General features: G+C 41.7%; 1 protein-coding gene across 7 annotated transcripts in view; it reads left to right on the top strand.

Annotated features, from left to right (window-relative positions):
• sptan1 (spectrin alpha, non-erythrocytic 1) overlaps positions 1-13446 on the top strand; it is a 114945-nt gene that overhangs the window by 66932 nt on the left and 34567 nt on the right. For 5 of the 7 annotated variants that reach the window (XM_041193014.1, XM_041193015.1, XM_041193016.1 and 2 more), the window contains 6 exons: positions 160-357; positions 5741-5887; positions 8201-8304; positions 11351-11513; positions 12023-12037; positions 12777-12908. In XM_041193014.1, the coding sequence (XP_041048948.1) occupies positions 160-357; positions 5741-5887; positions 8201-8304; positions 11351-11513; positions 12023-12037; positions 12777-12908 (759 nt within the window). The remainder of the gene's footprint in view (positions 1-159; positions 358-5740; positions 5888-8200; positions 8305-11350; positions 11514-12022; positions 12038-12776; positions 12909-13446) is intronic. The other 2 variants (XM_041193018.1, XM_041193013.1) reach the window with 1 other exon arrangement.

Genomic DNA, 13446 nt, shown 5'->3' with positions numbered 1-13446 from the left:
AGGGATGTACTGTGTCATGATGCGTGCCCCTTGTATTCAGCAGGAAAGCTGAATCTGAAAAGTTCTACTTTAAAATAATACTTTTACACAGGTATTTTTAAAGTAATATTTATCTTTATCTTTTTTTCCTTAAATTTGTTTCATTTCCCCTTTTTGCAGGAGCATCGTACTGAAATTGATGCTAGGGCTGGCACCTTCCAGGCATTTGAGCAGTTTGGGCACCAGCTGCTTGCTCGTGGGCATTACGCTTGCCCAGAAATCAGGGAGAAGCTGGACATCCTGGAGCGTGAACGTGCAGATCTGGAGAAAGCCTGGATTCAGCGCAGAATGATGTTGGATCAATGCCTAGAGCTGCAGGTAATGAGAGACCACACCTTGTTCAATGCAGGTAGTTAAATGTACAGATACAAAAACAAAATACTGCAGATGCTGGAAATCTGAAATGAAAAGAAAACGCTGGAAATACTCAGCAGGTCAGGCAGCATCTGGAGAGAGTTGATGTTTCACCACGTTCATTATGAAATGTTAACTTTGTTTCTCTCTCCACAGATGCCTCCCGACCTGAATATTTCCAGCATTTTCTAAACTTACTGTTGACCTTATTGCACATTAAATTTAGAGTAAGGTGTTTGCCACTGGGGCTGATACCCCTGTTAAAACTCCTCCCAGGCATATTACCTCTTGCTGGAGAAACAAACATTTTGTGCCAGGTTAACTCTGCAGGTCAGTGGTTTTCAAATTATTTCTTGTGAGAAAGACCTCCTGCGAATATGGATGTTTCTGGGAATCTTTTGCCTAAGTTCTAAAAGATGGTTTGTACCACTCAAATTAAAATCATGGCCTGAATCTTCGGCTCAGCGAGCGGGGGGCAGGGCCCGCTCACCGAGGCATAAAATGACACGGGGTGATGTCAGGCATGCGTCCCGACGTTGCTGCGCGTCATTTAGATTTTCAGCTCGGTAAGTGCGCAGCCAGCTCGGCTGCGTGCCCGCCAAACTGTCAAAGGCCTATTAAGGCCATTTAAAAAGGCAATTAAGCAATTATTGAGCTGCCCGTCCAACCTTAAGGTTGGGGAGCAGGCCAAGAGCCCAGGCAGCCTTCGCATTTTTCATGGAACCTCATCCACGGGTGGGATGAGGTTTCATGAATGATTTAATATTTTCACACACATTTTTATTAAAATTAATGCACATGTCCCAGCTCATGTGGCAGTTTCACATGAGGGGACATGTCATAAAAATTATTTCTTCACTTTATTAACCTTTTAAAACTTAAAGCTTATCTCCCTGAGGCATCTCTACTCTTTCGTGCGCATGCAACTCAGGCAACCCCACCCCCACGCACACAGGGCGCGCACAGCGCTTCTGGGTGCATGTCACGCTGGGCAGGCCTTAATTGGCCCACCCATGTAAAATGACAGTGTGGCGCCGATCGGGCCTGCGTTCGATCCCACATGACCCCCCCCAATGGGGGAGAATTCTCCCCCATGTTATTATAGGAGACATTTGGGTGGAAATTCATCATGGAGTGTAGCACTAAATGGGTAGCACTGCATCAGCCAAACAGAAGAAGCCAGCTTATTGCCTGAGAAATGACAAATATTCAAGACCTTTGCAATATCAGCAGTAGCAGATAAAAGTGTTACTTGGCTGCACTTGGTTGTACCATATACCACAATATTATTGAGTTGCAGAAGATTACCCTATGAAGTCAGCAACCTAGGGACCCCACTGCTCTCCTTCTTTAAAGACATTATCAGGTTGTTTTGTTTTTAGCTGATGTGTCGTAAGGAGTAATGGCCGTGGGGCAGCCCTGATGAAGCAGTAGTGAATGGAACATGGAATCTAAACTAGGGCCTAGATATTTAACCAAGAAGCTGGGGAAAAAAAGTTAACTGCAAAAATGGGAGGCTGTTCAAATCACCTAGCTTTTCCTTCATGGAAATCTGCTATTCCCCACCATCTCTCTTGAATAACTTCAGAATTTTTGCCTCCACTCTACTGCCCCTCCGCCCACCCTAAAAGATTGTTCTGGGTATCAAGTCATAGAATACATACAGCACAGAGGAGGCCACTTAACCCATTGTGTCTGTGTGGCTGAAAGAACGAGCCATGCAGCCTAATCCCATTTTCCAGCAATTGGTCTGTAGCCCTGGAGGTTACGAGACTTCAGGTGCATATCCAGATAGTTTTTAAATGAGTTGCATTTCTCTGTCTACCACCCTTCCAGGCAGAGAGTTCCAGAACCTACCACCGTCTGGGTGAAAGCATATTTTTCCTCATCTCCTCTCTTTTCTACCACCACCACCCCCCTACCCCCAACCACATCCGTCTACCAATCACTTTAAATCTGCACCCTAGTCACTGACCTCTCTGCTAAGGTAAATAGGTCTTCCCCATCCACTCTATCCAGGTCCCTCACAACCTTGTACACCTCAATCAAATCTCCCCTCAGCCTCCTTTGTTCCAAGGAGAAAAACCCCAGCCTATCCAATCTTTCCTCATTGCTGCAATTTTCCAGTCCTGGCAACATCGTCATAAATATCCTCTGTACCCCCTCTAGAGCAATTACATCCTTCCTGTAATAAGGTGACCAGAACTGCACACAGTACTTAAGTTGTGACCTAACTAATGTTGTATATCGTTCCAGCATAACCCCTCTGCTCTTATATTCTATACCTCGGCTCAGCTAATAAAGGGAAAGGGTCCCATATGCCACCTTAACCAGCATATCAACCTGCCCTGCTACCTTTACGGATCTGTGGACATTCTCTCCAAGGCACCTCCCTTCCTCTACACCTCTTCGTATCTTCCCATTTATTGTGTAATCCTTTGCCTCATTTGACATCCCCAAATGTATCACCTCACACTTCTCCGGGTTGAATCCCATTTGCCACTTTTTTGTCCACCAGATCAGTCCATGGGCATCTTCCTGTAGTCTACAGCTACCTGCCTCACAATCAACCGTGCACCCAATTTTTGTGTGCCTACAAACTTCTTGATCATTCCCTCTATATTTGTGTCCTAATCATTAATGTATACCATAAAAAGCAGGGGACCTAGTACTTAGCCCTCCATGACCCCATTGAAAACAGCATCCCAGTCCCTAAAACACCTGTCAACCATTATCTTTTGTTTCCTACCACTGAACCAGTTTTCTATACAGCTTGCTACATTCCCTTGGATCCCATGGGTTTTTAATTTTTAACCCAGTCTGCCATATGGGACATTGTCAAATGTCTTGCTAAAATTCGTGTAGCCTACATCAACTGCACTACCCTCATCAGTCCATTTTGTTACTTTCTCAAAAAATTCAATAAAGTTAGGCAGACACGACCTTCCCTTAAAGCCATGCTGACTGTCCTTGATTAATCCATGATTTTCCAACTGACAGTTTATCCAGTCTCTCTCAATTGATTCCAATAGTTTGCCCACTGTCAAGGTCAGACTGGCCTGTAATTATTCAGCCTATCCCTCATTCCTATTTTAAACAAAGGTACAACGTTAGCAGAACTCCAATCCTCTGGCACCTCACCTGTATCCAGTGAGGATTGGAAAATGATGGTCAGACCTTCTGCTATTTCCTCCCTTACTTCTTTTAATAGCCTGTGGAACACTTCATCCAGCCCTAGTGATTTATCCACTTTCAAGGATGCTAATCCCATTAATACTTCTTCTCTCCCTACATTTATCACATTCAAAAGTTCACACCACTCCTCCTTAACTACAATGTCTGCATCACCCCTCTCTTTTGTGAAGACAGATGCAAAGTATTCATTAAGAATCACACCCATATACTCCACCTCTACACAGGTTACCTTTTATGGACCCTACTCTTAGTTATCCTTCTACCCTTAATGTATTGATAAGACACCTTTGAGTTCACCTTGATTTTGCTTGTCAATATTGTTCCATGCCCTCTCTTTTTTTTCCTAATTTTCTTTTTGATTTCATCCCTGCACTTTATATATTCCTCTCAGCTTTCTGCAATATTGAGTTCTCGGTGTGTGACATAAGCTTTCCTTTTCTGCCTTATCTTTCCCTGTAAGCTCCTTGACATCCGGGGGCTCTAGATTTGGCCACCCCGCCCTTTTTTCTTGTGGGGATGTTTACTCTGAATCCTTTGAATCTCCCCTTTGAATGCCTCCCACTGCTTTGACACTGATTTACCTTCAAGTAGCTGTTTCCAGTCCACTTTTGCTAAGTCACTCCTCAACTTAGTAAAATTGGCCTTGCCCCAATTTAGAACTCTACCTCCTGTCCTACCTTTGTCCTTTTCCATATTATGTTAAAACTAACTGGTTTATGATCACTACCACCAAAAGGCTCTCCCACTGCCACTTGTTCCACCTGCCCAGCTTCATTTCCTAAAACTAAGTCCAGAACTGCACCCTCTTGTTGGACTTGCTACATATTGGCTGATAAAGTTCTGAATGCACCTTAGGAATAGAGGGAACAGAATCCCTTTAATTCCAAAACTATCCCAATTAATAGTGGGGAAGTTAAATCCCCTTTTATTACTGTTTTGTTTGTTTTTGCACTTCTCAGAGATCTGCCTACATGTTTGTTCTTCTGTCTCCCTCTGACTCCCTGGGGGTCTTTGGTATGCTCCTTCTTTTCATGAGAAAGCATCATTGTATAATGAGACAGCAGAAAAGGAGACCATTAAGCTCATTTGGCCCGTGCCAGTTCTATGAAAGAGCTATCTGATTAAGTTCTGCTCCCATATTCTATCCTCAGTCCTTAAATTTCCCTTTGAAAGTTACTGATGAATGAGCTTCCACCATTTTTTTTCAAGAGAGTGCATTCCATAGGAACGTAGAAGCAGGAGTAGGCCATTCAGCCCATTGAGCTTGCTCTGCCATTCAATACAGTCATGGTGGATTATCCACTTCAAATGCCTTTTTCCTACACTATCCTCATACCCATGTCCTTGGTATTGAGAAATCTGGCAATCTCTGTTTTAAACATGCTCAATGACTCAGCTTCCAGAGCCTCTGGAGTAGAGAATTCCAATGTTTTACAGCCCTCTATTAAAAAAAATTAAAGTAAAAAAAAAAACACCCAGATCATTATAACTTGCTGCAAAAAAAATTGTCTTCCATCTTTTCTCCCTTTACCAATTATTTTAAATATGCGTCCACTGGTTACCAACCCACCTATACTTCCTGATGTAGTCCTGAACTTAGACTGTTTATGAATGTCTACTTGACTTGCAATAGTGTTTGGGATTAAGCTTTCCTATTCCACCTGGTGCAACAATATTACATGTAAAGTTTGTCATCATTTCACAGTTACCTATTATTGTTACCAGATTGTACAATAAGTTTTGTAAATGCTCAAAGGTGTGTGAAGCTTTCGTAAAACATGCCAGAATGCCATTACAGAAACATGGTGTACATAGATTGTAGTGTACTTGGAAGCAGGTTCTGACCTACATTCTCTCAACAGCCAGTTGTTATGAGATTTAAGATGACCAAATCTTTTTATTCTAGCAAGCTTGACAAAAACAATTGTAGATTTATATCTCATGACTAGATCTTGTGACATTCCAGTATTCCTTGGGTAAATTCACCAGTCTTGCACTCCAAGCTGAGAATGGAGTATGGGTCAGGGAATTGGTGCCACTATATTGTATCCCACTCCCCTTGGAGTGAGACTCCCTGCTCGGAGTGTAGGAATGGGTGCACTTGGACTTGCGTAGACCAATTCTAAAGTGAGATATTTTGATTCTTTTGTAGTTGTTCAACCGTGACTGTGAACAGGCTGAGAACTGGATGGCAGCACGTGAAGCATTTCTGGCCAGTGATGACAAGGGTGATTCCCTGGACAGTGTGGAAGCCCTCATCAAGAAACATGAAGATTTTGATAAAGCTATTACAGTCCAGGTAAAGCCTATTTTATAAATTGTAATTTATCTAATTAATCTGCACATATTTGGCCTATGTTATATATGTAATTCTTTCAGTTCCTTTATCATTACTGTAGGTCATGGCAGGGCACATAAGCAGAAACGCATTAGTCGGGAATATTAACTTCTCAGAATGGGTCTAGTTTTGTTCTTAATGCTTAGAAAGGAAGGCGAAACAGCTGTTCAGGTAGTGAATTATAATCTAAGCCCATGTGCAATTTGTTATGAATTCTCCTAATTTGTTTAGTGTGTTGAGAGAGATGACTAATCACAAGGTTCTGCCTGACCTTCAAGTAGCAAACCCACATATGAACATATGAATTAGGAGCAGGAGTAGACCATTCGGCCCCTTGAGCCTGCTCTACCATTCAGTAAGATCATGGTTGATATGATTGTGGTCTCAACTCCACTTTCCTTCCTACCTCCTTTACCCTTTGACTCCCTTGTCAATCAAGAATCCATCTAATTCAGTCTTAGAAATATTCAATTTTTAGCTCCACCACTCTGGGGAAGTGAGCTCCACAGACTCACGACCCTTCGAGAAAATATTTCTTCTCATCTCCGTCTTAAATGGGAGACCCCTTATTTTGAAACTGTGTCCCCTAGTTCGAGTCTTTCCCACAAAGGGAAACATCATTTCAGCATCCACCCTTTCAAGTCCCCTCAAGATCTTACCTTTCAATAAGATCACCTCATTCTCCTAAACTGCAGCGGATACAGGCCTAACCTGTCCAACCTTCCCTCAGGATAACCCCCTCATTTCAGGAATCAGTCGAGTAAACCTCTGACTGCTTCTAATGCAATAAAATCCTTCCTTAAATAAGGAGACCAAAATTGTATACAGTACTTAGATTTGGTCTCACCAATACCCTATACAACTGTAGCAAAACGTCCCTACTTTTATATCCCATTTCCCTCGCAATAAATTACAATATCAGTACAGTCTACATTCACAGGCAACTCAAGTATGGAAATTTTTCTGAGACTGAATTCTCAAGCCAACAGCTCGAGTATGTGATTGAGCCAGACTTGGGAAGGATTCCCTCAGAAGCTTTAGATTGTTACAAATCCTGCACTTCAAAATGTGGAAGTTGACAGAACAATGTCACTTTTGCCTGCCAGAACTAACCCCGCTGCCCTACATTTATTTTGCTGGCTAGATAATATACAAATTGGCAAAAGCAAAGTTCTGCAAATGCTGGAAATACTTAGCAGGATAGACAGCAACAGCAGAGAGAGAAACAGAATTAATGTTTCAAGTTGATGACCTTTCACAGAATTGGATAGTATAACAGACAACTTGCACTTGTATAACACTTTTTAACGTCGTGAAATACCCAAAGATGCTCCACAAGGAGGGGAAGAGACCCTGAGCAGGAATTAGGAGACAAAAAGTGTTTGAATGTGAAGGAACCTCAAGCAAGGAAGATAATTCAGGTTTGTAGTGGTATGATTACTGAAAACTGAGTAATTATATAAATACATTAGAAACTTAGGGGGATTTTTTTTTTGCCATGTTTTGATGTAATTTCTGGTTCTTATAACTGAATATCACTTATAGTGAACTTCCAGATTGAAACAGTTTCTATCTGTAAGGAGCAATTTCAACCATTTTGATGGTATGCAGGAACACACTACTTCATCACTACAGTGCCACTCAGTGGCTGGAGTTAGATATAACAACACTATATTAATCCTTGGTCAGGAACACCATGGCTATTCGAGCTGCTTGCCTTTGGGGCTATTTGGATGTGTACTATGACGTCTTGTGTGCTGCGTGTAAAGTTTTACATTAACTTTCCTGTTAATTTGGTGATGTTTGAAGCTGTAAATATCAACAGATCTAGCTATAGTGATGTAGCATTTATTTATTGATAAGACAACAGCCTTTTTCAAGCCTTCAGCAATCAAACACAACAAATCATTGAATAACAAATGTAAGTAGAAATATAACCATGATGCCTGGACCAGATTCCAAGAGCTGAAACGGCTCATGGATTTCAGTTTGGATCCACTTAGTCAAGAATGAAAAGAAGTTCTCATTAATTACCAGAAAATACAAATTGCAACCCATAATGCATATAAATCTAATTCCGTAACTGACTCTGAATTCAAGTAAAGTAATAAATTGCTATTCTGTGGTAACCCTACATTTCCCAATCAATCACACATGGGCACAAGAGCAATTGTAATGTAATTCTATGTTAATCAAAAGAAATTCTGGGTATGAAAAGCTCCATCAGGAATTTGGTTAATTTTTATTTATTTATTCTCTACTTTTTATAAATAGGAAGAGAAGATTGCAGCACTACAAGCTTTTGCTGATCAATTGATTGGCTCTGAACATTATGCAAAAGATGATATTTCAAATCGTCGCAATGAGGTATTGGACAGGTGAGTGCCTGTTGGTTAGTGGCACAAGTGATTCGATTTAAGCAGATAGACTGTGTTCTGATCAAGTGTTACAAAATATGAACTTAACTTGTTCTGGACTCCATTTCCTGGCAGGCCCAAGAGTTCCATGCATGCATGAATTGTGGCAGGGTGATTGGCTGTGCATGCTCTGTTTAGTTTTTATTTTTGCAGTTAAAGGGCTTGGCCAAGTGGGAAATAAGTAGTGCATCTGTGGAGCAAAAACAACAGTCATGGGACCCAGTATGGCACCATAAAAAGGGGAGTCCCAGGACAGAAAGGGAGAATAACCAGGGGAGGTCCCAGAGAGAGGACCCAGGAGGGGATCCAGAGAAGGAGGAACTACTGGGAGTGGTCCCAGAGAGAAGACTCAGAGAGAGACCACAAGAGGAGAAACCACTGGGAGAGGAGCAAAGGAAGAGGCTCCATGCAGTGAAAAAGATGCTGTATGTTGGTCCCATATAGGTGGGGCTCAGAGAAGCCCTGGGGAGCTGAAAAAACAGCAGAAGGTTGTTGACTCTTTGCCGCAGGTCATTAGGGCAAAGAGAACCATTTGGAGTAGTGGTGTTCAGGTCAGTGTGGCTGAAGAGCTTCACTTGTGCCATTGAGTCAGTGCTGGAGTGCAGCCTCAGGAAGCCAATGGAATGCAGTCTCAGGAAAAGAGATTAAACCATCAGGAGGTGAGCAATCATTGAGGCAGTCTGAGTCGGAGCAACATTTGGAGGGAATTCGGAGGTTAGATCTTTGAAAATGAAGATTTGAAATCCCTCAAGGGGGACTGAGTTAACGTGATTTTGTAACTCACAGTGGACACTGATATTTGGACCCGTGATTCTGTCTTGGTCACAGCTGCCATTTATAGTGCAGTATGGTATGTTCGATCACTGTTTGCCATTATTTCATATCCACTTCAGCTTAAATTCTGAATGTTGAGAGTATTAGATTGTTTTATTTTTCTGACTTTGTATAGTAAAATTTATTGAGTTTGTTTAGAAACTATGGATCTTGTGGCTTTAGTCTGTTAGTTAAGTACCTGGGATCTCAAAACTTTGTCTACTCCTAAGCAAAAAAATTACTAGTCCCTAAGCAGATCGTACCAAAATTTGGGGCTCTGTTTTAGGATCATAACATAAAGTAATCAGGGTGTTCTTAAAATTGGTTTTAGGATGAAGGAACTTGATTTGTATCAGTAGAGTTACAGCTTGTAACTAAAGAAATTGAACTTGTGTGAAATTGCTGAACCCGCTTCTGCAAGACAAATTCTTCAATTTTCATTCATAAATGGGCTTCTGATCTGACTAGATCCTTGAAGGGGCAAGTGAGTACGTTTGAGCAGTGAAGCTATACCACTACTGGGAAGAAAATGGGTTTCCATTTGTAGCAAACCCAAGTGGTGCCTTTCCTTGAAGAGAGGAAAGCATTAGAGACTTTGGACCTGGTCAACCAACCCATCTTCCAACACTGTCTCTCAGGACTACCTCTGTGACACTGCTGCTTGGCGACACTGCTGCTTGGCTCCACTCCTATATGCCCCAACAAAGTCAGAACATCTCATCCTGTAATGGTTTCTGTTCCCATTCTTCCCCACCCCACCCCCATGGTCACCAAATGTTCTTTAAATCTTCATCGTTGGATCATAGGACTTAGGAGCAGGACCTTCAAGCCTGCTCTGCCATTCTGTAAGATCATGGCTGTACTGATTGTGGTCTCAGCTCCACCTTCCTGTCTTCCGCCGCTGCCACCGCCCCCGCCCGCCCCAAACCCTATAACCCTTGAGACTCCCTTGTCTATCAAAAATCTATCTAACTCCACTTTAAAATATTCAGTGATCCAACCTCCACTGCTTTGGAGGTTCTCTGAAAGAGGAAATTTCTCCTCATCTCTGTTTTTAAATGAGAGACCTCTTATACTTAAACTGTTCTCCTCCAAGAGGAAACATCTTCCTGGTATCCACCCAATCAAGTCCCTGAGTATCTTACATGTTTCAATGAGATCACCTCTCATTCTTCTAAATTCCAGTGGGTATAGGCCTGACATGTTCAACATTTCTTCATAAGATAAGCCCTTCAACCCAAGAATGAGTTGAATGGCTCTCTTTTCCTTACTGTCCTTGTGTGATATCATTTATAGTTTCCTATCTCTACTGCACAGCCACTACTCTTGACTTCTCTAACTGTTCTTGTAAGCAAGAAGTTCCTTCAAACCAACTTCAGCAAGATTGAAACTGTCCTTTTCAGTCATTTCCATAATCTTCACAACTTAGGCCCCAATTCTATACCTCTATCTGGTGGCACACCCAATGGTGCACAGCTTCAGCATTCTGTCTGACATTGAGTCTTGCTTCAAACCTGCAAATCCTGGGCACCACCACAAACATTTACACATCCACCGCATCAGATATGTTTGTCCTAATCCCACTGCCTGGAAATGCTTGTGAAGGCTTTTGTTATCTTTTTTACTCCAGTGCTCTTGTCCGCTTTCCAAATTTTGCTCTTCATAAATTGTAATTCATCCAAAACTGCACAAAATCCTGACGTGCTGTCCTTACCAGCTTAAGCTGGTTTCCTAACCCCAATTTATAAATTTAAATTCTTGACCTCAAGTACATGTCCCGGTATGGGCTCACTCTTCCCTAACTGTAAACCTGCTTCAGTCTTATGCTCCTGCCTGTGCCTCCAATATTTGGCTCTCTCCTCCTTTGCATCAACACTCCTTCCTTCCCCCTCACCCTTCAATTACAGAGCTCCCAACTATCTAAGATACACATTTTGGAAAGTTCTCCTTAAAATTTCTCCTCCGTGTTATACTTTTTCCTCTCTTTCAGAAGCTTCCTTCATGTCTACCTTTTTTGATTGTGCCTTAGATCATCATTCTTAGCCCCTGTCCCAACATGGTTTGATTCTTCCCAACTCTGTGAATTGCAAGGGTTGTGCCTTTTGTATTAAATGTACTGTATAAGTGCAACCAGCTGTGTGGATCTGAATGACTTTTATGCGGTTTGTTTCTTACTGTTAAAATGTCTTGGTAGGTGGCGCCACCTAAAAGCTCAGATGATCGAGAAGAGATCTAAACTTGGAGAATCACAGACCCTGCAACAGTTTAGCCGCGATGTAGATGAAATCGAGGCCTGGATCAGTGAGAAGCTACAGACTGCAACTGATGAATCCTACAAAGATCCCACAAACATTCAGGTAACTAAGCTTAGAGTGGTCATTTGGTAGTACAGAACTTGAGTATTGCTGAAAAGAGTGACATGCAATACTTAAGGTTGGAGTGTTTATTTCTCTCCTTACCCCGGGATGTTACCATTTACTTGCCCCTGCTGAGAGGATGGACTACTTGCTCCAAAACCTCTGGTAATGTTGCATCAAAAGCATCTGCTAAGAAATGCAAAGACCTGCTTGGAGTGCCCCACGCTCCACTTTTGCCCCCCTTTTTTTTTGAAAAAAACTATCTCCTCTTGCTATTCTCTGTGGGAATGTGTCTGACCTCTGCCTGATGTGTCCCCTTGGCAGTGCAGCTAAGATTTGAGGACTCTGTGTTCTGAGCACAGATCTTGGAGCTATCCCTCTGAGGTAAATCTCTTGAACAGAGAACATTATGGCTTATATGTGTTACGTGAACAGAAATTTAAGTTGAGCATAATACTTTGACCATTCAATATTGATATGCCTAATCTTTTCTCTTAATCTGTTTTTAGCTGTCCAAACTGCTGGTAAGTGTTTGTGACTTCTGTGTAACCTAGGTCTTGTATAAAGGCACCGTTTTATAAACGTAACCTTTTTAATTTCGTGCCTATAGTTCTTCTAACTATCCTTTTGAGTTTTAAGTTGACAGACCTTTAGCATTGATGTTGCTTCTAGCACTGATATCTTTTGGTGTCTCTGATTTAACAGGTAATTCTCCTGACTTTTTAAACCATATTGCATTCGTTTTAAAATTAACACTAAAGACGTTTGTTCAGTTGGCTCTGTCCTTGTTGCTGGGAGCTGTTGGTTGTCTGGTTATTATTGGCGTGATGTTTGTCAGTATTAACCCCTGTTACTATCCTGAATGTGATTCCCTCCGAGGCTTTATGACCATTGCAGTGATAAGTTTAGCTGGCCATTCCAGGTGGGGCTCTGACGACAATTGTGAATAGAACCTGATAACAGCATCCTCAGCAATTGGTCAAATAATTTCATGCATGTTAGACCTTCACAAATTGTGAAAATAATTCAAAATTAATGCAACATATATGATCTGCATTGTAATTACAAAGTGGAAGGACTGCAGAGTTGCAAAGGAAGTTATAGTTTTGATGTCTATCAAGACCAAATTACACCAGTTTACTATTACTTTGAAGCTATATGTTTTGACACACTTGGTTACTGACATGTCACAGGCCTCAGAGAGAATCTTTTGAATGTTGAAATTTTTTCATATATAGTGAACATTGTGTTAATCTTCCACAGAGCAAACACCAGAAGCACCAGGCATTCGAAGCAGAGCTGCATGCCAATGCCGATCGAATCCGTGGGGTCATTGACATGGGGAAATCGTTGATCGACCGAGGGGCATGTGCTGGTAGTGAAGATGCTGTCCAGGTGACCACCGAATTTAACTTTATTCTAGGAATGTAGGAACTAGAGTAGGCCATTGAGCCTGCTCCTAACTAACTGAGGGATCATTAGTTTAGGCCTTGATATTACTGATCCAGTAATGCTATGCTCATACTGTGAAGAGAATTGCTTTTTTCATAGGGGCAGAGGTAGAAAACAGTTTGTCATGATGAGTTTTTTTTTAAAAGAGAGCATTTTAATTCACAGCAACCAGACACTGGGGGTAATTTTCATTTTGGGCGAGAGCTTAAAACTGGCAGAAGCAGATTAGCCACCAGTTATATACCCTATTTGTTTACTTTTTCGTTCGCCTTGGTGGAAAGGAAAATAGGGTAATGTGTAAGAGGCAACCATTCAGAAACCGCCAGTTGTCTGTTCGTTGCCAAAGTAAAAGTGGCTTCTGATTATGACCATTTGACCAAACAGGTTGGAGGAAGCCGTAGTCTTAACTCTCTACTTTTACTGTTAGCTCACTCAGTAACATCTTTCTCATTGTGGCTCTTACAGTTACTTACTGAATTTT

The sequence above is a fragment of the Carcharodon carcharias genome, chromosome 8 (genome assembly GCF_017639515.1).
Source record: "Carcharodon carcharias isolate sCarCar2 chromosome 8, sCarCar2.pri, whole genome shotgun sequence".
In the NCBI taxonomy this organism is placed as follows: domain Eukaryota; kingdom Metazoa; phylum Chordata; class Chondrichthyes; order Lamniformes; family Lamnidae; genus Carcharodon; species Carcharodon carcharias.
Note: the sequence above shows the minus strand (reverse complement) of the source record. Positions and strands in the feature narration are given on the sequence as shown.